This window comes from Lycorma delicatula, chromosome 4, assembly GCF_047948215.1.
Source record: "Lycorma delicatula isolate Av1 chromosome 4, ASM4794821v1, whole genome shotgun sequence".
In the NCBI taxonomy this organism is placed as follows: Eukaryota; Metazoa; Arthropoda; class Insecta; order Hemiptera; family Fulgoridae; genus Lycorma; species Lycorma delicatula.
Genome location: NC_134458.1, coordinates 114,353,480 through 114,378,957, shown reverse-complemented (window position 1 = coordinate 114,378,957; position 25,478 = coordinate 114,353,480). Strand labels below are relative to the sequence as shown.

Here is a 25,478-nt window from a genome sequence, read left to right as displayed (position 1 = left end):
TTTTTTCACTTCATAATTTCATTACTAATTAAGCCACAGGCACACAAAGATAATACTAGAGTAATAACTGAATTCAAATACCACCCGTTTATGAAATAATATAAAGCATATTAATACAGTTCACTTGTTATTTTAATAATAATTTTAACTGGTCTGAAATAGATTAAAAAATAAACATCTCTTCCCACACAGCCAAACTTATCCAAAATTAATCAATATAAAAAAAAAAAATAATATTTTATAATTTTACAATCATGGTATTCCAGTTTATTTGTCAATTATGGTATTGACAACGTCAATTTCGGTTACGTAGATGAAATTTTTTTGCGTAATTTGAGCATAAATTTGTTAACTTTCCCACGTCATTTAGTCTAATGTATAAAATTAACACACGTTAAATTTATTTTATTTACTACAAACATGCCATAAGATAATATTTAGAGAAATGCCTCGATGAATGGAAAAAAGTATTGTTTGTTTTAACTAACGTTAATTAAAAAAAACAACCATAAATGAAAGGTAACCATAAATGAAACCCAAATAAAGGAAACTTGAACAAAAAAGAAAAAAAAATATTAGCTAATTATTAACAAGAAAATCAAAAAATAAATAATTAAAATAACCATAAAAATCATTTACATAAAAAATTCTCAATAAAAAAGGAAAAGAACCAAAAGGAGTATATAAAAAAAACCGCTCGGAGACATTCAGGTTGATACCCTCAACCAAAAACCAATGATTAGTTTAACACAAAACAAAAATTAAATGCCAAACTATAACCGAGTTTGCAGCCTGTTAGAAGTAAAAATTATAAATAAAATTTCCTAAGTTATGTAATATGTTCAATTATTAAAAAAAGACCATCATGACAATTCTTTATTCAGATTTGAAAGATTCTTACATAAATCACAACTTGACCGATATGAAAACGATAAAATAAATAATAGTATATACGAAATGATATACAACGGCCGGTCGTGACCGCAATTATTTCCTCCATAAGTAAATCGCAAACAAGCACCATACCATAAGTTCACTCATTCGTTCAATGGATATATATATATATATATATATATATATTTTATATTATTAGACAGTGGATGTTTCCAATATGAGATATATATATATATATATATCACTGTTTAACAGTAGAAGTATTCTAAAAAAAATTTAGTTTTTATCTGTTACGTCCATCGGCCAATCTAAATTATTCCTACTTTATTATATCAGCAGTTTTATTTTTCAACATCATTAAAACATAAATTATTTATTAATTAATTATTATTTATAAAATTATAATGAATAGAAACAAAAAAAAATAATAGTTAACAGTTTTCTGCTTTCAATTCAAAATTTTAGTGATTAATAAATGTACGTACTTCCCTACTTTATGTAATACTCGCAGTACAATAAACAACTTCTTAGACCAACAAATTACTTTTCGAATTCAAAATATCATTCAGAATTGAATTATTACAGAATTTTTAAAAAAAGTGTTAATTAATTATTACAATATAAATGAGTACTTTAAAAAAATAATAATAGCTCAAATAAATACTTACGTCAGAATCTGGTCCTTTATCTGCTCCCGGGCAGGTAAATGAGACAAATTCATGGCACCGTTTATGTACCACAAAACTGCAGACTAAAAAAAAAAATGATAAAAAAGAATTATAATCAAACATTTTTATCACATGAGTACAATGAATGTGTAAATAATTTAAGAAAAAACATAAAATATAAATATAATTCGTAAATTAAGAATTTAAATGACTGAAAATCACAGTTTATTTTCACTATATATATTGAACTACACTACATGCTTTACACCGATTTTGGTGAGTTTGAAGCTGAATTATTTGCTTCAACAGCAACAGTAAAAAATATGAGGGAATCTTAATTTACTTCCAAATTACGTTTATATTATGAATGCTATATTACTTCACTGGTGAAAACATAATTAAAAAAATGGAAGAAAAATAATCTAAAATATCCTTATTTTGACTAATTTTAAATCTAAAATCGTGTGAAGAGGCAAAAAAAATTGTTAAAAGAATTCCCTTGTTTACTACTAAATACATAATAATTTTTCACTTTCGTGTAAATTTTTTTATAAGCTTTTATTTAACTTGCTTCAGTTATAATCAAATCTTGCAACTGTTATATCTTTTGATCTATCGTATGAAAATCAATGAAATTTGGTACAAGTATATAACTTCTATGACAATACAATACTACGCTGTAGAATTTGGATATGAAACGCGCTACCTCTACGCTAAATTCATGCATGTTGCTGGAAATGTTTATTTTTCATGAACTATCGTATGAAAATCAATGAAATTTGATTCACGTATGTAACTTCGATGACAATACAATGCTACAGTGTCGTCATTTTGATATGACTCACCCCCATGCCCCCACGCGCTACCCCTACGCTAAATTCATGCATTTAGTTGAAAATTTTCATTTCTCATGAACTATCGTATGAAAATTATTGAAATTTGGTACACGTACGTAACTTCGATGTGTAATAAAACAAATACTTTTTTTTAGTCTTAATAAACAAACAAAGCTTTTATTTCTGCTCAAAACTTTATCTAGATATTAGTTTCAAATTTTTTTTTTAAGCTGGCGAATAGAAATGACCATTTAAGAATCGTTACAAATAATAATGGAAAATCAATTGTATATAATAATTCTAAGTGCTTTTATCACTAACGAGGATCGGTTTCAAAAGTTTATTAGTTGACGTAAAGTATTCAACTTAAGTTGAATACTTTACGCCAACTAATTGTGAGAATGAATTAAGATTTTCCTAACAGAAACTTCATCATATTCTTGGGAAAAACTTAAACATTGAAATTCAAATTAATTTGATCCTACCAGTTTATAGAACCAAGCGAGGTCTTGTTTTCAATGTATACAGTTTGGTACATCTGTTTTTTTGTATCTTTAAATAGCCAGATTTTTATTCGTCAGATTAAAAAAAAAATTAAAACTGATATTTAGAAGTTTTGAGCAGAAAAAAATTTGACAAATTTAAAAAGCTTAATTTGATGATTTTCGATTTTTATAAAATTTTACAGAACGTCCTTACTATTAAGAGCAATAATTTTTTATAAATTTTTCTGTTTCAAAGTGTGCTGTTATATTTCTTAGCGTCGTGGACGAGTGATGGGTGAAGAGTGGTAGTTGGGGAGTGCTATCGTAAAGCAACATCTACTGACAGACTGAAAATGAAACCCACCGGGTTGGTCTAGTGGTGAACTCGTCATCGTAAATCAGCTGAACTCGTAGTCGAGAATTTTAAAGTTCGAATCCTAGTAAAGGCAGCTAGCTAGTTTTATACGGATTTGAATACTAGATCGTGGATACCGTTGTTCTTTGGTGGTTGGGTTTCAATTAACCACACTTCTTAGGAACAGTCGACCTGAGACTGTACAAGACTATACTTCATTTATATTCATACATATCATTCTCACTCAACCTTTGAAGTAATATGTTACAGTAGTTCCGAAGACTAAACAGAAAAAGAAAGGTTAAAGACTGAAAATGAGGTCACTTCTTACGCGACCTACTCCTATAGTCACCCGCTACTTCCAGTCTGCATAATCAGTTACGCGTTAGATACTTCATTTTTTTACTTTTTACTAAGCATTCAAGCCTAGCACATCTGTCTCGGATACAAAAGACTAATTGTAAGAAAAAACGTAATTTCTAGATAATTCGCAAAACGGTCAAATACGTAATTAGCGTATTTAAAATAATTCTTAAGTGTTTTTTTATGAATCATTGTTCAATTAGTTAATCTTTTAAGAAATATTTATTAATCAAATAATACCTTTCCCGTATTTAAATGTAATCTGGAAATATATAACAAAAGTTTACAATTATATATAACGACTAAGAATTATCAGAAACATTTATTTTTAATTTAAAACTGTACAGAAAATTAAAATTCAGAAAACCGTTGACATACAAAAGTAAATATAAATATACAAAATAAGAATATTATTAATAACAATTAATTTTACATTATACTAAGTACCAAATGTTAAGAATAAATAGATTTAACAAGAAGCGGTGCAATATTATAGTGAATAGATACTGCACAATATTGTAATAAAACAGATAACAAAAACGAGTAAAAATAGAATTGTGCTTTATACTCCACAATAAATAATACCTTATTCATCGTGAATAATGTAATATATTAATTAAATAATTTAATACGAAAGCTAATTAAACGAGAGAAAATCAAATTAATTTAACAGAACATGTACTAATTAACATTTAATTATGGAATAAATTATGAGACTAGATTAGATGTAGTACAAAATACTTGTGCTTTTTTTTATTTAATTTTTATGAAAATTTTTATATGAATATACCACATATTTTCATCTTTGACATTTCCTACTTTGATATTATTTTTTAAAATTATACTTTGTATTGTATTTTTTTTAATGCAAAAAGGCCAACTTAGGACAACAAAAGTATCATTTCTTTTCAGCTTCTTTTCTCTTCTTCCATTTGTTTCTCATTTTTTCAAGAAGATGAATTTGTTCATCTCTCCATTTTCTTCCTGTCTTATATTTTTTGTATTTTATATTTACAAAAAAGGATTATTATATTTTAAATTATTCTTCGAAGGTGATCTCTATCGCAACAGTCCTCTTCTTTCAAGCCTATCCTTTGGAGGCCCTCTTCCATCTGCTTCAGATGATTAGATTTCCTTTAATGTTCCCCACAGCTTGTCAAAGATTTATTTATTTATTTAATCTGTTTGGATCCACCCCGACATAAAATACTCTTTTCCTTATCGCTGTTTTTAGGTCTTTTGGATTTTGGTAAATCTCCTTGTTACATTTCAGTTTGTATCCTTCCTCTGTTACCTTTAGACCATCAATTTTCCTTAGTAAGCTTCTACCGATCTTGAGTTATTTTTCGCGGTTGGTTAGGTTTAAAATTTCAGGAATAATTTTATTATTATTTAGTATAACCTCAGAGAGATTCCTCTTATTTTAGATGTCTTCGATGATAAATTTAATCTTCTTCGTATTGTGAATTTACAAAAATATAACTTCTAAATAGTACCATGTCAACCGTAAAAAGCAATATCTTGTAAGAATTAATAAAATTTAGACGGATACTTTTTTAAAAGTTAACTACAAAAATTAAATTTATTTAATAAAAGTATTATTTTTTTTATTATAACTTAAGCGCCAGCTAAATGTTACCAGCTTCAATTTCCACATTATTATCCATAATAGGATAATTACAGTGGCACCTTTCTTTTGGTAGACGAATTAATATTCTATAAATTCTCAAAACGTATTTTGATATAGTGAGCACAGTTGAGTGGAGACTTGAAAAGGTGTTGAAGCAAAGTAAAGATATTTTGTAAATTAGGTAGATTTAATTAGAAAGCTACCTATTGTAATGGGTACCATGATTCGACTTCCGGAAAATTTCGACATATCTTCGCTTTCACATCACGCAGATCCCAAAACCACCGTCAGTTCAAAAGTTTATATATATATTTTTCACTTTCTTGTAGACACGATAACTGCCGTAATTTTTCGCCAATCACTTTCAAATTGATACATAAAATATACCCACCCAAAATCTCCGCCGAGTTCGTTAATAGACAAAATCGGACCATGGTGGTAGAATTGTTTTCGAAAAAAAAAATATCGCTATAACTTTCTTATTAAGTAAAATATCAAATTTATTTAAGGTTCTTACTATTTTTTGGATAAGGGCCTAAAACTTATGTAAGTAAAAGTTTTGGATATCACCAACCATTGGTCCAGGGATTGGAAAAATGGGGTTTTGAAGACAAAAAATAATCATACCTCCCTTAATAGGCACAGTATCGAATCGGTTTAAAGTGGTCGTTAGTTCTCTAAATATTTCCTAAAAACCTTTGTCTGAAACAATTTTTGATATGACCAACGATTACGGCAAGGAATGACTAAAATGTTGCTGGAATTGCAAGAAGATAAGGCTTATTACATGCTAAACATGTGAAACTCTTTCTCACATGCAACCATTATCGTACTGAGTAAATCTGAAGTTTTTCTTAACCTTAAGGTGGAAATCTTTTATTTATTATCTTAAATCTTTTTCTAAATCTTTACTTATTATAACCACTTTTAAATGTTTTTTTAGATTACTACATTTATCATTCCTTTCAAAACACAAAGAGAACCAACCATTTTTTAATTTTCCTGCTATCGATTTGGTTACAGTTTTTCTAGGTTACTAATTAACTGCACCCTTTGTTGAATTAGGGCACTCGGTTATTTTAATTTATTTTACGAGACTTATCAAGGGTGATTCTTTCTAAAGATCATAATGATATGAGTAATATCAATTTTACCAGCTCTATGTAATATTTACCAACAAAAGAAAAAAATAACAATACAGCCATAACGACTTGTAAAATATATATATACAATAATGAGACCAATGTAACGGGTTTTTCCAACTAAAAAAAGAAAGAGAGAAAATAAAGAAAGAAAAATCTAGAAGGAACTAAAAGGGCATTTTTAATTAAAGAACGGGTCTATCTAACAATTTGTTCTTTGTAGTACAGAAAATGGCACGTTCAAAAGCTCCTGTTTTACCAGAAGGATTACCGGACTGGAAAAAGGACTTTGAGAAAAGCGTAGAAAGTGAGGGCAATGAAAATTACTGCGCTTGAACAATCAAAAGGTCAGGTCGGGTACTGGTACTGCAGATCAGGTGGTATAAATACGGCCGGGAATCAGCGGACAGAGTGAGTAGATTTGCAAGGCCGTGTTCGGCGCAGTGTGTGATAACAGCGATAACAGTTAAACTTATGGTAACGACTGAAGAGTGCGTCAAGAGTATTCCATTTCGGGTAGTGGTTGAAAACAATAAGCCGTTTGGTGAGTTATTAATAATTAGGAGTGAAAGTGACAGTATTCTATTCAATCATAAAGTGTAAGCTAGTTCTTTTGTAAACAATAAAAGTGAATAATAATTGTATAAAGTGAATTGTATAAATTTAGATTTTTTTATTATCTTTTTGTTAACGCAGTATTATTTTCTGTCAGCCATTATAACGTCTTTATTAAACTGGACTGCATTTTGGTATTTATAATTTAATTGTCACGAAATCAATTTTGTTTTTTATTAGCATTACAATTTTGTATGATATATATGTATGTATATATACAATAGATTCCGGATAATCAGACCACTTCGGGACCGGGTCTAAATGACCCTATTAAGCGATATTAACGAAAAATGAGGAGTTATGTACAAATACGGTAAAAGGATATATTCTAATTATTAAACTCGAATTAGCAATTTACTATTCTGAATTCTATTTCTAGTATTAAGGTTACATGAACACTATTATAAATTACAACATAATAAACATTTAAATACTCTACCGTACAACACGTATCTAATAAAATACATTATCTTCTATCCTTTTCCATTATATAGCTACATATAAAAACAAGACTATTACATTAAAAAAAAACTACTGTTCTGGGACAGTGCATTACTGAATAGTTTTTGCAATCATATATAATTAAAAAACAAAAGGATTGATAAACAAAACAGAAGTACAAAATACAATAATGATTGCTATTTATGATCAGTAAAATAAAATAAATACTTAATGTCTCTTTACTTTTTTAAACATTTCGAAAAAAAATCTTTTATTTTGCGTTGTTGTCTCCCTTTTAATGCTTGGCGTTCTACATATTTCGTACAGACTCGTAGTTCTTCTATCACTGCCTTGTATAAATACTGCTAAAGTCCGTCAATGAATTTTTTTGCATCTTGTGTAGATACGCGTTTGACATCGGGTTCGCCTTCTTCAATCTCGACCAGTTGTTGATTACAAGTAATGTTATTAATTATTTCTTCATCACCGGTTTAATTCTCATCATAGTATTGTATCTTTTTGTCTATATTTGAAAACTCTTCAAAATTCTGATCCTGGTGCTGCAAAAAAAAAAACGTAATCATTGTCATCAGCATCGATTGTTTCAGTATCATCGTCGGCATTGACTTTTAAATCACTTTTGGCAAAGCAATTTATGATAGTGCTAATTTAACCTACCCCAGCTATCGGCTACGAACTGAATTGCCTGGAACAAATTTACACGTGCATTAAAATCTTTAGCCGTAGCCGAAGAAGTCAACATAGTTTTTCCAGTTTCTTGTAAAATGTAATTTATTAGTTTACTTCGGTAAATAAATTAAAAATTTTTTATTATTACCATGTCAAGCGGTTGAATTAAACTCGTTGTATTCGGTGGCAGAAACTCAATTTGAATGTCTGGTAAATCTACATTAGGATGAGCAGCACAGTTATCAATAAACAGGCAAATCTTTCTTGATTTTTCTGTAACTCGTTGTCCCAAGCACTCAGCTAATCACGAAAAATTAGACTCGTCATCAAAGCTTTTTTATTACAGTAGTAGTACCCGAGTAAACTCTCAATTCTAACCCACTTAAAACATCAAACATCGTGGTTTACCTGCTTTACCAAAAAAAAGAGGATTTCATTTGTCACTCCCAGACATATTCGTGCAATAGAGGACAGTAATTCGATCCGTTGGTTTTATTGAGCCAGATAATGCGATGTGTTTGTAACAGAGACCCATCCGGCGTAACGCGATAAAACAGGTCCGTTTCGTTTGCGTTATATGACATCGGGTGAAGATTTCTTCATTATTTCGGGAAGTTTAGAACTCTTCCATGATTCGGCACTGTCAGTATCAGCGCCTGCCTTTTCACCGTGAGCTTTTTTATATATTTTTCACGTCTCCATTTTCAACGCGACAACCAACCACCTGTTGCTTTGAAATGAGTGTCCCAATTTTTTTGCAAGTTCTTCTGCTTTTTTTTTAGCGTAGGATCACTGACACTTACTCCTCGACTAATAACGGTAGAAAACCACTCATTTAAAGCTTTCTCAACGAGTGGGTCCTTTCTTTCACGTTTTCATTTTTGAGAAGTTTCTTTCTCCTTCACGTTAGACCATTCACTGCAAAAAGTTTCTTCTTGCTGTAAAATCCGAGCAATTGTAGTTTTTGATGCTCCAAGTAGTTCTGCTAGTTTACGCTGATCAGTGTTTGACGGATAACTTTTTATCTTGTCTAACAAAGCATTCTGCCAATGTCATATCTTTACGCGATAATCGGATAAATTATAAACACCGACTTTTAATTAAACTAACACTTCAAAGTAAAAAGATAAAAATTATTAAAAAAAATAAATGATTAACGAAAGTTAAAAGATAAGCAAAAGTGATTAAAAATAATTAAGGAAAAAGTATAACAACAGCACCATACACAATGAATAACGGACTCGCAATGAAGAAAATGAAAACACTTGCTTCGTCGTAACTACTACATGTTGTGTGTGTCGCCACGCACTAAGTACTGTGCAGACCAGTGACAGAAGTTACCTCCCTCAATACAACATTCAACAACAGTCAAGGGATTTAAATCACTAATAAAATTGTGGTATTTTAGAAGCAAAAGAAAGAAACGAACGAACTATTGTGCTTTATAAGGGGCATTTTGGATCGTTAAACCTGTGTAATTTTACATGAATTGTACCAATATGTTTCTTTTTTAACAAAAATACCCCAATTAAACGGCTGTTCCGAATAACTGGTGGTCATATTAACCAAAATTCACTGTATTTATTGTTATTATTATTTATTTTATATATTTTTAGAGTAATAAATTGTACTTATAAGACATTTTTACGTTTGTTAGTCTCTTAATATCCTTATCAAACCGCGAATACGCGAAAATATTTTTTTTGTGAAATAAAATAACTAATAATTAACTAAATATATAATAATAATTAAATAACTAATAATTTTTACGTACATAAGTACTTCTTATGTAAAATTTAAGCAGTAAAGTAAAACAAAATTTTCTTCTTAATTGTTGGTAAAAAAAAAAAACTCTTCGAAGTGTAATTTATCAAAATTGTGTTGTAATTACTACACGTCACTAACGAGTTAACACTATTCTCTATCTACAGTATAATGTGAAGTATCTTTTTACGTTGATTTACTACATTTACTATTTCAGTGCCTGTGGTTTATGAACAAAGTACGAATAACTACAAATAGTAGAAGTAAAACTGTACAGTACCTTTTTGTTTGAGTTGAAGTTTAAACAACAACAATAACAATTACAACAACCTTTACTAAGGTAAATTCTAAAGTTTGATTCTAGTAGTTAACAGTAAAACTTTACTAGGAAAGATCATTATAATATGGGAAAAACATTTTAGTATGCACAACTTGTTTTTGTAAAGTTAATACCTTACCGACCACCGAATAGAGAGAAAGTTAAATCAATTTTATACTGTATTAGATCATATTATTTTCTCCGTTAGCCCCGGGAGGTTCAATTTATATAAAGTAAATGCAGAATAATGAAAAAAATATTATCTCATTTTGTGAATTTTCACTAGGCCTTACAATTCCAATGATCCAAAATTTTATTAAAAAATTAATATTTAAATATATTTTCCGATCTCTGTGGCGGATCGGTAGAGTCTGTCTTTCATCCGTAGTTACTGGGTTTGAGTTCCGGTTAGGCATGGTATTTTTGCACTAAGATTTATTTTCATTATCATCCTTTGGCAGCAGTTACAGTTTGGCAGCCAGAATAAAATGGAGAAGTTAATTCCTGCTGGCCTTTCTCTCCTTCAAGTAAATTATACACATTCAACACATCTATTCATTGTTCCTATTGAACACGTTATAAATACTTAATTGTAAATGTATATAAAAGAACAGTATTTTTTGTACTTAAAATTAAAAAAAAAAAAAATTACTTTAATTTTTAATAAAAAAAAAAAAATACTGTTCTTAAATACTGAACACCAGAACACAGTCAAGGTAATCTCAAAATTTTGTTGATCTTAAATTGAGCATAACTTAGAACTCAACGGATTTTCTTCAAATTATCACATGCACAACTTCAGATATACTACTACAGCAAAATAATATCTAAATTTCAATGAAGTATATATAGTAATTTTTTTTTGTTGAGATTTTCGAGCCACGGAAATATATATATATATATATGAAAACTCCATTTTAAGTGAATGGTATTTTCGTATTCCTCATACCTCAAAAGGTAAAGAAAATTCAAATTTTCATCCCTTCCCCACTCAAAACATGCGACCGAAAGTAATACTGTACTTTTTTTCGAGAAGCCTGTAAAAAAACAATTTTACTTCGATTTCAATTAAATAGGAATTATGAAAAAAAAAGTAAAAAAAGTAAATAAAAGTACGAAATATAAGAAATATAAATAACAATGGAAAAAAGTAAAGATAATAAAAAATAAAATAAGTACGGAATATTGTCAATTTAAAATCATTGAGCAGTAAACATTAAATGAAGATGCAGAACGTTCAGGGTTTTTAAATTATCATTATTAATAAAATCAATATTAGTCCAGTAAAAAAATGATTTTTTCCAGTTTATTATAAATTAGTGAGAATATCTCTTTGTCCGACTGATTATTTATTTTTATTCAAAACGGATGCGGAAGCATAACAAAGTACTCTGAAAAGCCTTCTGTCTTACTATGAAGTGATGTGCTGCATTACACATAAAAATTTCTCTTGTATGGTTTATTCGCGGAGGGTTTTATACTTTATATTTTTTATTAACAAAATCAGCTATTCATAAATATAAATAAGCGAATAAATTATAATTTTTTTATATTTTAAATATTGGTTTACATGCTTTACATTTTTAACGGTATCAAACAACGATCTGACCTATTCTTAATATAAAAACGGATGGTATATTATAAAAACTGAACTGCATTAATTTTGTACATATTACATATACAATAATTTAAAAATGATAAAAATGAAACTTTTTATAAATTTTTTGAAAGAGTCTCAAAAATAATAACATAATATATTAGATGGGAATATATTTTAGGTAAAATGAGCATTTTGTAACTATGTTTTAACGTTCATAACGATGAATGTTTTATTAAAAAAACATCTCAACACAAAATAATATGGTTTGATTCAGATAACAGGTAAAATCAATTTTAACGCTATTTATTAATAAAAAAACATTTTTCTAATAAAACTTTATATCTAAACATTTGATTTTATCGCAAAAGAAATTCTACATAATGGAAAAAGTAATTTAAAAAGTGAAATACAGTAGCAAAATACAATGTGGTATTTTTTTTTTTTTACAGTTGTTTTCGACGTTAATATGGCACAATATTGAAAATAGAATTTAATAATTTTCACCTACCATCCAACAATTTTAATTACACAAATATTTAAATGGTAGATGAAAAAGTTTCATAATTGTTTTGTATTTTTATTGCGCTTGAAACAGCTTAAAATTGTGAACGAAACGATTAAGTAGAGTATTGTGTAATTAATGTAATAAATTTACGTTTGGCTACCGTAAAATATATACACATATTTATTTAGTGCTTGTCCTATACATGTGTATTTCAGTTTATTGTATAATTTACCCGATATAAACTAATTAACAAATTTGATAAATATTTTATTCCGTATTAAATTTCTATAAAACTTGTGGTTAATATTTTTTTACAAAAAAAATTAAACCGAATATTTCCCAATTTTTTTTAATGTCACTACAAGTATAATATTGAGGATTTTTATAAAATCATTTAAAAGGTACTTCGGTAAAAAAGGTTTAATCTATTTTATAGGCAAATAAAGGGATTTACCTACTGAACGTACAAAAGAGGAAGCTAAGTCCTCTCTGGGCTCTGAATATTCATTCTATTTTCATGAGAATCATCATTACTCATAATACAATTTATTCTACAACCACCCTCTCATACAACTTTCTAGTTCGTTGTTAGTCTAATCATCATCCTACAAAAATCTGCTATTTTTGCAGTTACTCAGTTTCGTTTTTTCTTGACTTCATTGTTGGCAAGTAATTTTTATTTTATATTTTCGGTAGTATGAATAGTAGAGAAATTGAAGGAAACTATAAAATTCTCTATCTAAGAAACGTAGAGCTACATCAGATCGACTGACGTTGAGTTCGGTGACGATTGCCGATGCAAACGAATTAAATGTTTTGAGGTTCTTTGTTTAAGTTGGAAAACGGGTTCATAATGTGTTTTAATCAGATGAATGGTAGTGTCGAGCAGAATTATTATTTACGTAGGTTAATAAGTGTTGCTGTAGTCCGGCGAAGACGTAATCGGCAGTATGAAATTATAAAAAATTTACAGATACAAACTTTCGTTACAAAGGAGGATTTGACATAAAAAACATATTTAAAAGAGGTTGTCTGCAAAAAAATCTTTATTTCTATCCGTTGAAAAAATTAAATTATTGGACAAAACGATTACATTTTCCGTAACCTAAAATTGACGAAGTAAATATAAAGATGGCTACCCTGACAAACTGAGAGCAATATTTGTTTTGTAAAAAAAAAAATCATACTGCATCATTTAAAGGTCGTATATTATATAATCGAATATTTTTTTCAGTTTTTTTTTTTTTTTTTTTTTTTAATATGTAGCTTCGTTTTAATGTTTTAACCTGTGGACCAATGCTTCAAAATTGCCACAATGTTTACCGCAGTTTAAACCTCACCAATCTCACTACTCTATATACCAGAAAAAAACGTATAAATAAATAACCTAAAACTTCTTTTACTAAATTTAATTTCATTGTATATATCGAGAGGTATCGTCTATATATCGATCGTTGTCTATATCAATATCTACTTCCTAGAAAGTTATATAATTAAATATTATGTTATTATTAAATAATTATATTATTAATATTATGGAACTAATAACATGTAAACACTCCCGGGACAAATAAAAATAGAACTGTGAAATTTTCAGCGAAATCGGTTAAGAAGTTTTTGAATTATTAGGACACCCACAAAAAGAAGATTGTTTTTTATTTATGTACATGTGTAATAAAGTATTATTAAAACGATTTCATTATATCAATAATAACATTTTTCAGTACTATTAAAATTATATTAAGTTTATTTTAATTTCATAACTAACATGCTGTTTCATTATTTATAATTTGTTATGGAGAATAAGGTGTTAAGTCCACAAAATTTAACCACATTTTTGCGTATAAGCTTTCCAAAAGCATAATGAAAAAAATTTAAATTTTTCTGTTTGATTTGCATTTTTGTGGGGTTTGACATTTTTAGAAAATATTTGTTAACAAATTAACGTTAAATAAATTTCAAAACATTATTTTTTTTAACAAATATATAATTTATAAGAAAAATGGTACTCTGAAAAATTGATAAAATGTGTCTAAACCCTTTTATCAATTGTAGCCTTCATTTCCAATTTCCCAATATGTTGAAATAATTGTAATCTGTTCCTATAAAGCAACTTGTCCTGACTGTTTGACTGATTCATCAACGCGCAGTAAAATTACTTAAGCTAAATTGATGAAAATTTGTATACGTGTTTTTCTTACGGTGTAAGTGCATACTAAGAAACGATGCTTTGAAAGTCCGAGTTTAACAGATTAAAATGGAGTAACAATGAAATTTATTAGTTTTATAATTTCTCGATAAAGAATTAAAATGTAACTTGATTTTTGGTGAGTGTAATGTTTAGGTGAATATCTAAAAAACATTCTTTCTTATAATTTTTATATAATTTTTTTTTTTGTTATAGATGAGTCTGAGAAATGCCATTTACGCACCCCCCCATAAATGGGAGAGTGTCGGACTCACACGGGTTCGGCTAGATGTTATTAAGAGCTTGTTCTTAATAACATCTAGCCGAACCCGTGCGGGCAGACATAGGTGTACCCGCACCCTACCAACTAAAACTCCTATCTCACCGTTTCTCCTTCTCCGGGGTCGGTCCTGCAATTTAAGCATTGCGCGGGCCCAGGAGGTGCCTTTACAGTCCAGGGGTCCAGAGTCCCCGTGCTTTATCACCGTCACCCATCCGCACAAGTGCAGACGCGCGACGGCTTCACAGGGGGCTGTCCTTCGCCCCTTCACCTTCAAGTCACTTTCTTCGTCCGAGTCTCAGGTCTTTTATATGCAACTCGTGATTCCTTGCTGGGTGATCTTCAGTCCCCTTACTGATCTGGGTCCTAAATCAGGGCTCTATCCCATTTTCTAGCTTCTCTCGCTTTAGTTTTCAGGATAATTGTTGCTAGGTATACTACCTTGTCCCATTCCGCTCTTCCCATCAACATGTATGGAACTGTTTCTTCCGAAGAAAGCCAGCTTAACCCGACATCTTGTCTGACCACATCCCACCTCTGCCATTGGTAGATGGTGTGCTCAACGGTATCTTTAAGATCGCAGTACCTGCATAGAGGAGACGCTCTCCTGCCAAATCGATGCACGTAGGCTTCAAACTCGCAATGTCCAGAAAGGAGTTCCGTTATATAGAAACCAACCTCACCCAGTCTTCTCTGCACCTATACATCTATTCTCGGAATTAATTTACGCGTCCATACACCAGTAGGTGCGGTGTTCCAGGCCTCCTGCCACTCGGCTAGAAGTAAGTCCTTAGTCTCAGTCTTAGTCATACCAAGATAAACCCACCGGAGCATATACTTTTTATATTATTACAGTATAATTCGTTAATCGTTACTCACACAACTAAACCCTTTATTCTTTTAATACATGTTAAGATCTCTCACTTATTATTTTTGCCTCATTAATATAAAATTCTTATCTACTTTAAAAATTTATGTGTCAAACGAACAAACAATTTTTTTACAATTTTGTTGATTTCTTTAGTCATCTTTTTCTTTTTATACATCTTCCAATCAAGTTAAGCGTGGTTTCCTGGTAGAATCTTGGTAATCTTCCTGGTACAGGAGGACATATTATGCAGTCTTAGATAATGGCTAAATTTGCCTAAAATAAATATATGATAATTTAATAAAATATAATAATTCGTCTCAGGTAATACCTAAATTTATTTAAATTAAATCAACAAAAAAAAATTTCATTTAATTAAATCAAATCAAATGGAGTTACTTTAATTTTCTCACGATGAATAATATTCTGTAAACTTTTAAAAAAAGTCAGTTATTTCATTCGTGAGAAAAAAACTTTTTCTGCGAACTCTTTTTAAAAATTATACCTAATACAAATAAAAAAAAAGAAAAGAAATCAAAAGATGAGTAACATTATTACAGACTTATTATTTTACATCTAATTTAAAAACCTAGTTTTTTGATATGGTTGCGACTGTTGTTAACCTAACAGAAACAAAAACAACAAAATGGAACAAAACAACAAAATGGGATTCCTAAAATTGATAAAAAAACTTCTTTGTTTACACAAGATGTTCTAACATTAAATTTATTTGTTACTATAGAAATTTTAATATTTATTTTTTGGGTATATAACCTACTTTCCGAAAATAAATTTATTATAGAACAAAATAAATGAAGAAACAGAATAGATCACGTAATAGTTAAATTCCCCATTCTCTTGATAACACTTAATGTTAAAGGAATACTAAAATGAAACTGGACTTTGATGTTAGAGAAAGATATTACAGAAAACGGAGTCGGTACCGATAGTGATGTGAAAAGAAGGGTGTTAGATGCTAAGAGATGACTGAGGCATCCATTAGCGGTGAAGGCAATTTACACTGGGCTTAAACTAAGACCAAACGAGAAAGGACACTATTAATATATAACATAAAGTCGTTATTTACACTCAAGTTTTTCTGCTTTTACTCCTCGGGAAAAACGTTTATACGCTTTCAATTTTAATACTTAAACACAATTAATATATGAAGTACTGTTTAGTGTTACATAAGACCATCTGAAGTACATAATTAGAAAAATTACATATTCCAAGAGTATAAAAAAACAAATCCCTCGCTAAATCCATACATATAATATGGCTTTATACACATAATCTGTAAGGTTTTATTCTCTATTTCAACAACAGCAAGAATATTTAGTAAAAAATATTTTGTAAGAATTTACACAATAAAAATTTATTAATTCTTACTGTATATATAAACTAGCCGGTCCGTCTATCCAGAACCTGAACCCTCGGGGCCCAGGCGAACCCGGAGCCAACTCAGGGGCTCCTCCTGGAGCCACGGGATTTACGACAGGTCTGCTGAGCTCGCTTCTACAGCCATTCCCTTGTTGCCAGGGGGGCCGACGCCCTGGACACCTGCAGAACTCGCTGCGGTCGCCATTTCTGTCTACCCAGACGGCTCGGTACCCTGAATCCCCGCACTTTTCGTTATCCTTAAGGTTAGGAGAATGATACTGATAAATAACAATCACAAAACAATTTTTAGAAACTTGAAAAAGAAACTAAATTACAAAAGAAAGAATAATAGGTATGGTAACTAAAATTTACACACCTTTAACGACGAAAAATTCATAACTTATTTATTTTCCATGGTGGCAGAAATATAATAATGAAGTAAAATTATTTATTTCTTCCCCTAATATATATATTTAATTCACAACTTCGCTCTCCTTGGGAGTGAAGAAATAATGAATATTTTTAATACTTAGCATTTAAATGAGCTAGGGCCTCGGTCTATGGCTTAAAACCTTTCTTAGCGCAACATGAATATATCCCGCAAATTTGAAAGCAATTGTTCGGTTTGTTCTCGCATCACGCGAAAACAAACACACTTTATATATATATGTATTCGAAATTTATTTTTAGAGATGAGATATATATAAAAATCTTCTCAGTTATGCCAAGAAACATGGGTAAAAATTTTGTTGATTGGTCGAGTAGTTTTTTGTTTATCCCGAATAAACAAAAACCCTCTTCTTCCTTTTATATAATAGTATATATATTCCATTTATAAGGTAAAACTACCAGTAAACAATATTTTAAGCAGATCTGAAAATATCCAAAGTTTATCTACAAAAACAAATATTTAATATATAAATAAAAAAAAAGAAAAGTTAATTATTCTTTAAATCTTACACTCTAACTGTCGCTGTTTTTATTCATACTTTTAACTGATTCTTCATATTTTTTATTCTTAACCAAGGTTGTTTGCTGAATTTGTTTTATTTTTCGTAAATTTTTTCATTCATGCTGTCAATGATCTTTCAGTAAAATAAATTCCCTACAACACCAAATGAAAAACACTAAAAATAGCTTACTAAACCTTAATCTGGCGCCGAAATTTAAATAAGAATTGAATAAGTTTTTTACACTAGTTGTTTGGTAGTCACTTTTAATTGTTTTTTAAATGGTATTATAAAAAAAATTCTTATCAAAACCTAAAAGCGAAATACGGTCTCCACCAAGAAACAGTAAGGGCTTTAGAGTGGAAAATATCTGAACTTAAGTCTAAAAATGAGAAACTAATGGAAAACTCAGAAAGCCTAAAAATAGTAGTGGAAATTACAAAAACTAATTCTTGGTAATACAAAAAGTAAACAGGTTAAGTTCTTACTTAACGGCCTGCGCTAAAAAGTCGGCTGAATTACAGGCGCAAATATTAGTATTTAAAGCCGTTATTACTGATTTAAACAAACGCATCTTATTAGATGAAAAAAAATATTCGAAGAAATGAAGAAAATCGAAAAAAGATATATCGAATTTTTCAATGCGTACAAATAATTTTACAACGCACATATAAATTTGGTCACAAAAAAGAAGTCAGAAAAATTAGAAAAAAATAATGATTTTGAATAATACAAACGGAATCCTAAATAAATAAATGAATATTTTAACTACAGAAATTGCACAAACAGAAAAATATAATTTTAATTTAAGAGAACTTAATGATAATGAAGATGAGATCGTGAAAAAGTTTAAAGAAGTACAACGAGCTTTAGAGTTAAACTTTAACCAGCGTGATAAAGTTATACAAGTTAAAGATGAATTTTTACACACGAAAGATAAACCGCAGAACTCGAAAGAATATGATAATATTAATTCATTAAATAATTCTAATCAAAGTATCAGAATAAGGTCATGTTCACCCGGCGATATACCATCTGTAATCGAAGAAAATAACCCTGATGCAGAATTACCATTCGTATATTAATTTTCATAAATAATTTTCTTTCTTTCTTGTTATTAGTCTGATCAATCTCACTGCTATTGAGAAACTGCTGGCAGGAGCACTTTCCCTAAACACAGCAAATGAGATCAAATCGGTAGAACGGAGACCTAAGAGAAGACAGGACGACGATGGGTCACCTAGTAATGATCTGAAGACCTTTGTCTCCAAATTGGAAGTAGTCATCAGCTTGCGTCGGCACATCGATAAAACCATCAAGACAGAAATAAAATATGCGGAGGCTGAAATGTCCTTATTTATGAAAGAAATATCCAACTAGAAGGACATAATGGTTCCACTTACCAGAAGTTCAACTGGTATGCAGATTGATAGGGCAAGGAAGTGCACAGATGCTGCTACGCAGACTTTCATCAAACAAGGGCTGATAAAGTTTATATGCACTCGGAAAGAAGTATAGAAGGAAATGTTGGCAGGGCTAACGCTTAGAAGATGCCCCAAAGAACTAACAAACAAATCTGATAGCGAAAACTCTTCTTCTGGCTAGGGCGCAGGCGTGTCCGCAATAGCCTATGAATTAGCGGACAAAACTGAAACGGGACTAAGAAATAAGATAGACGTTCGGTTCCTCTGACTCCAAAGTCTTGCTCAGAAAGGCATTCTACGCCCGGTGGAGTTTTGGTTGACAACCCCAATACCAGAGTCCTGGATGGGAATTTTCTAGATGTTGGCAGGAGCATCCTTTACATTACGGTGATCAAATCTGATGAGGTAAAGGACAAGATCATGTCATCTTTAGTCGAGCCCGTGCGCAAACTCTTAAATAAAGAAGTCAACGTGAGGTTTGGTGCCGACCCCAACAAAATCGGGCAGAGCCTTCAAAGATTAGTTGAGTACTATGGGTGAGAACCCGAAACTAAATTTATTAAGACAATGTAAAGGATTCCAATTAAAGAGGAGAATTTAATGAAAAGAAATGGTGATAACCAAAATTATTTTGGTTGGATCGCTTTGTACGAATTGACTCTTTTTTAAAACGTTTTCTTTATTGAATCCATTGAAAGGATATTCTCCACTTACGAACTTATATGTTCAAAATTGGGAAAAAATTGAGGAGAGGAAATGCCAAGAAATTACAGAAAGTGTTCAATTTTCTCCATACGAAAAATACTAAATTTTTGTTACTTATATTCCAAGCAAAATTTAAACATAAAAGTAAATCGTACAGAATGGGCTTAATTTTTATACTAGGTAACTCTGATTTTGTAAGTATTAAAAATTTTTCGAAGTAAATATATTATTATATCACATATTTATTATGTAATTATCTCTATGAACATAACTGTAACATCCTGTGTCATTGGTATGTAAAAAGATGAGCTATGAAATGGTGGGATTTATTGGAGAGCTTTTTAGAGTAGGTTGTCTAAAAAAACTCACGAGGCTCTTTTGAGTCAGGTTAAATTACAACTCTGAAGAGAATAGTTAGTAGTTCTGTGGGTTGAATACATCTGTGCAGCCATTTTTGTTAGGTAATAAGGATGCATAATGGTCTTAGAAGCCAATCAAATAAAAAAAAAATTACTCAATTAATAAATTGCAATAAAAAATCACTTCGCTGTTTTATTAAATAAAAAAAGAAATAATTTCGTATAGTAATAATTTATTTCGTTGGTTTAAATTATTATTGACGTGTCTAGTTAATTTTTCTGAATTACTTTCCTTAGATATACAGTATATAAATTTTTCTACGACTTTAATTTTCCCGAATTTTGTTTTTATTTCTCTTAGTTCTTTTAGATTTTTCTTTATTTCCGTTTTTTTCAAATAAAATTTGCAGTTCAGTTCTTTCAGTGATTTCCTTCAAAATTTCGATTTTTTTTTTCAGCTGTGTTAGGTCATGAGAAAAGATTCATACATCATCTGCAAACGCAAATATATTGGTTAATACTCCTTTGTGTTTTGTTCCGATTCTTGTGATTGGAAGTTTCAGGTTTTCAATTTTTTTTCGTCATTTACAAATTACTTTATCTAAAATACAGTTAAATAGCAGTAGTGAGAGATTGTAGCCTTGTCTCACATCGGATTTTAATTTTGAAAGATTTAATTTTTTTTTTTTTTTTTTTACTCTACGATATCACCACATAAGCTTGAAGCTTGTGCGTGGGATATGGAAACAGAATTTTGTTGCGTGTGAAAATTGTCATGCCTGATCGGGATTCAAATCCAGGGCCTCCAGATGAAAGGCGAGACGCTACCATTCTGTCATGGAGATCGGCCAATAATATTTATAGTAAAAAATATTTAAAAGGACTTAGGTAAGGATAATATTGTTTAATGGGTTAATATTATCATGCTACGTAATCCATTTTCAATTAAAAATATTTTCTGTGCTCAAATAATGAATAAATAATAATAGAAAAACTTGCAATTATATTTACTAACATTATTTTTGTATTGATGAGAAATGACTTTTCTTTTAACTTAATTCAATTTGATTTTAGTAGAAATGCACAAAAAAAAATTCTAAAATTATACCCAATCAATTAGGCATTTTACTAATCATCTTCCTTACCGTTATTGACCACTTAGGATACCTTTGGATTCATGATTTATAGGTTATCGATTGTTTTTCAAAAACTACTATTTCATCAACAAACAGTTTCTTTTTTGTGACTTTACAATCAGTATAATACAAAACTATTAGCAAATATGTGAAAAGGAATTGTTTTAAGAGGATAATATCAGCATAATTGCTTCCAACAAACAAAATCGTTTCACTAATTTATAAAATTAAAGGAATGGATAAATATAAATTAAACGATTTAAGTAATAAATAAAACAATAGCAATCGTACGATAAAAAAATAATGTATTAATACAACAGGGTACGAAGAATGTTCCGACAGAATTTAAATAGAATGAAATGAATGATAAAGGGTTTGTCATCGTATCAGAACGGAAGGTCAAATAACTTGATCCTCTTTAACCTGGACCAATCTTTACTGTTGTTTAATAGATTGAGCACATATAAAATACGACATTTTTTATTATTATTATTTTCGTTTAATTTCAATTTTTTTTAAATATTTTATATTCGTAATTTTTTATTTTTTTTTTACTACAAGTCTTCATATTTAACATATTTAACTTCTAAACATATTTAACGGCATTGGTAATCATTCTTAAAAATGTTTAATTAGAAACTATTGATAATTACATTTCAAATGAAACGTTGAAAAATGTTATATCCCAAACAGGTGTTAGTATGAATCAGCAACCAGTAATTTATTTCTAATCTGCCCATTATATAATACAGAGTCCACACTCAATATAACAGTTTTCGTAAATTCAAAATATGTTTGCTCAAGGTCAGCTAGGATTTTAAATATATTTCAAAGTATCTTAAGATACCATATCGGGATATTAGTATGTTTTTTAAATGTATTTGAAAGTACGTTCGTTTCCTTAAAGCAATGTAACTTGTTTTGATTTGTCGTTGTTACGAATCACTTTTACACAAATCTTGAATTTTGTAGAGATAATCCTGAAATTTTCTGAAACCCCTAGAGGTGGATTCATTTGTCATGATTAAATCTGTATCATTTACATAAGTTGTAACGATAGATAGCATTGTCAACCTCTGGAAGTTAAAAAAACAGTGGGTAAAAAAAAACGAATGGACTAATGGACTTCCTTGGGGTACTCCAGATTTGAAATGAAATCCTAATTTGAAATTTAATATGAAAAAATCTGTCTGAGTGAAGTGATTTGAATTTCAATAAAGTAATGTTGTGGAAAAAATTACTGTAATAAAAAAGCTGAATAATAAAATTGATATGACAATTTAAATTAAACAAACAAGTAAATAGATTAAAAGTAAATAAAACCACATTTATGCAATTTTTATCAGAAGTTACTTCTATATGAAAGTGTAAGAGTTGAACATAAGTAACCAATATCCAATAAAAATTCAATGAATTGAATGATATTGATTATTTGCTCAGTCACGTGATCCAAGTATAAAAATAGAATTACGATGATAATCTTCTTTGTTTGTATTTCAAAAGAGTTTGCCACACAATCACAAAATATTTTATACTGTGTAATGAGTTTGTTGCTAATCATGAAACTCTTCAACATTGTGCTTACAAAACCAAATAAAATCAATACGCTTAAGTAATTAATATAAATCACAAATGTTAAGTGACAGCGGCGAAGTGAATGTAGTATCCCAATTAATAATAAACGAAATCAGTGTTTTCGATTACCTTAAAACTACTATTTATAGAAACACTCGCTAAATATTTACAGTAGATTTCCATTTAATCTGTTTTTGCGTGTCATCAGAATGATGTGTTAATAGAAAAATGACACAAAAAATATTTTAAAAATTGGAAAATTCTTAATTAAAACATCACTACAGCAATAAAATACATAATATTATTTTATTATACACCTCGTTAATAAAGCCAAAACATATGTTTAGGAGAAGGTGGCTTCACTTTTAAAAATATATAAAATTAAAACGAAACCTACGATCAAGTCACCAAAAACTAATTCAAATAACGAATACAATAATTAGTATAGTTTAAAAGCCAAAGGTATCCAAATTTATTAGCTGGAACAACATAAAAAAAATCAAATTAGTTGAATGATTTACCAGCATTGCTTAAAACACTTAAAAGCGCAGAAACCTAACATAAATTCTATTTAGCTAAACACCATAATCTCAAATCAAAAAAATAAAATAATAATAATACATAGTGTTAATAAAATCTGAAAACTGTTAACTAACTTTTAAACAGTTAAAGAAAAATTAAATTTAACAAACTCCTATCTTGAAAAAATTGATTTTTTGTACTCTCAAACTTTCTTCCACTCATATTTCTACTCTGAATCTCCTTTCATACCTTATCCAAAAAAAACGTGTTAATCTAACCTTTTGTTCAACATCCATGTTTTCAATTCTTACACATGAAGATGGTGCTATAAATAAGCTCTCATTTTAATAATTTATTCCTAAGGCACTAAACAAGGTTTAAAAAGTACAATGGCTTTCCGATTCAAAGAAAAACTTTATTTTTTCATTGTAGAAGGATTCATTACTACATAAAACTGAACGCAAATAACATAAAAATTTAACATTTTTTCTCCTACTAAAAAAAAAAATAAAACAATACAATTAAAAATTTTACATTAAAGTAAACCAAAAATATAAAAGAGAATATTACGAAATTTTTAATTAAAAATAAATTAGTAATAAAAGTTATATATACATAAATCAAGGAAGAAAATAAAAATAAAAACCTGTAATAAATATGTTACATCAACTTCATGAAATATAAATTTAATTTAAAATGAAAAAAATACAATAAAAACATTGATAATTCAACAAAAAGTAAATAAAAATATCGAATATGCAATAATTTAAATAAACGTGATTTAATCAGAAAGAAATAACGAAAACATTACTAACTGAAAAATAAAAACAGAACGATAAAAAAATGAAAATTAAAAATAAACAACAAAAAATAACGATAAAGAAATGTAAATAAAAGTAACAATTAAAAAAAAACACAACAGAAAAACAGTAAAAAATAAACAAGAGAAAAGATGTGAAAAATTATTTATAACAACGAAGAAAAATAATATGGTCTGTGTATACATACTATAAAAGGCACTGGACCTTTCTTTAGGTTTATATTATGAACGAACTTTCTGTTATTTTTTCTTTTTCCCGAGAGAGCGCCATTAGAAATAAGTATACATTGACATCCTAAAAAACTAGTATAAAAAAACTTAACCATTTTACAATGTTATTATTAATCACAAAAAAAACTTATCCAAGAAGAATATATATATATAAATACACAAAACAGAAAGATAGATTAATTTAACGTGAATTCTTGTGCACTAAAGATTAAATAAAAGTTTGCTTTCTAATACTACTCGAAATAAATTGGCTTTAATTAATTTTTACACTCAAACACATACAAACAAATGCAAATTTTAATTAATTTTGTAATACAGAAAAAAAAGAAGCAATGGAACATTGAATAAAACATGAATTTGTATTGTACATTTAAATACTGGTCTCAAGATACTTACAAAAAAATATCTAATGTGGACTTCTTTTTACGTCTATTAAATTCCTTATAATCATTTTTTTTTAAATGAAAAGTACATAAAATTTTATTTCTTTAATAACTTCTGATATTTTTTCATAATTTTTTTTATTGTTATTATGCAATTGTAAACAAATTTTTACAATAAATAATAATTAATAATAATCAGATGTTAATAATTATTAATAATAAATTTATTTAAATTAAAAAAAGGAGATGAAGTCCGATTCTAACCGATGTGACTTTCCCTTGTAAGATTCAAATAATTCATTAATTAAAATTTAATTTGGCTATAACTCTGGAACCAATGAAAATAAGTA

At 28.9% G+C, this 25,478-nt stretch overlaps 1 protein-coding gene across 1 annotated transcript in view; it reads right to left on the bottom strand.

Annotated features, from left to right (window-relative positions):
• The window catches only part of LOC142323771 (protein kinase C, brain isozyme-like), an 883,957-nt gene that overhangs the window by 322,350 nt on the left and 536,129 nt on the right, over window positions 1-25,478 (bottom strand). The window contains exon 3 of the mRNA XM_075363963.1: window positions 1,563-1,645. Coding sequence (XP_075220078.1) covers window positions 1,563-1,645 — 83 coding nt within the window. The remainder of the gene's footprint in view (window positions 1-1,562; window positions 1,646-25,478) is intronic.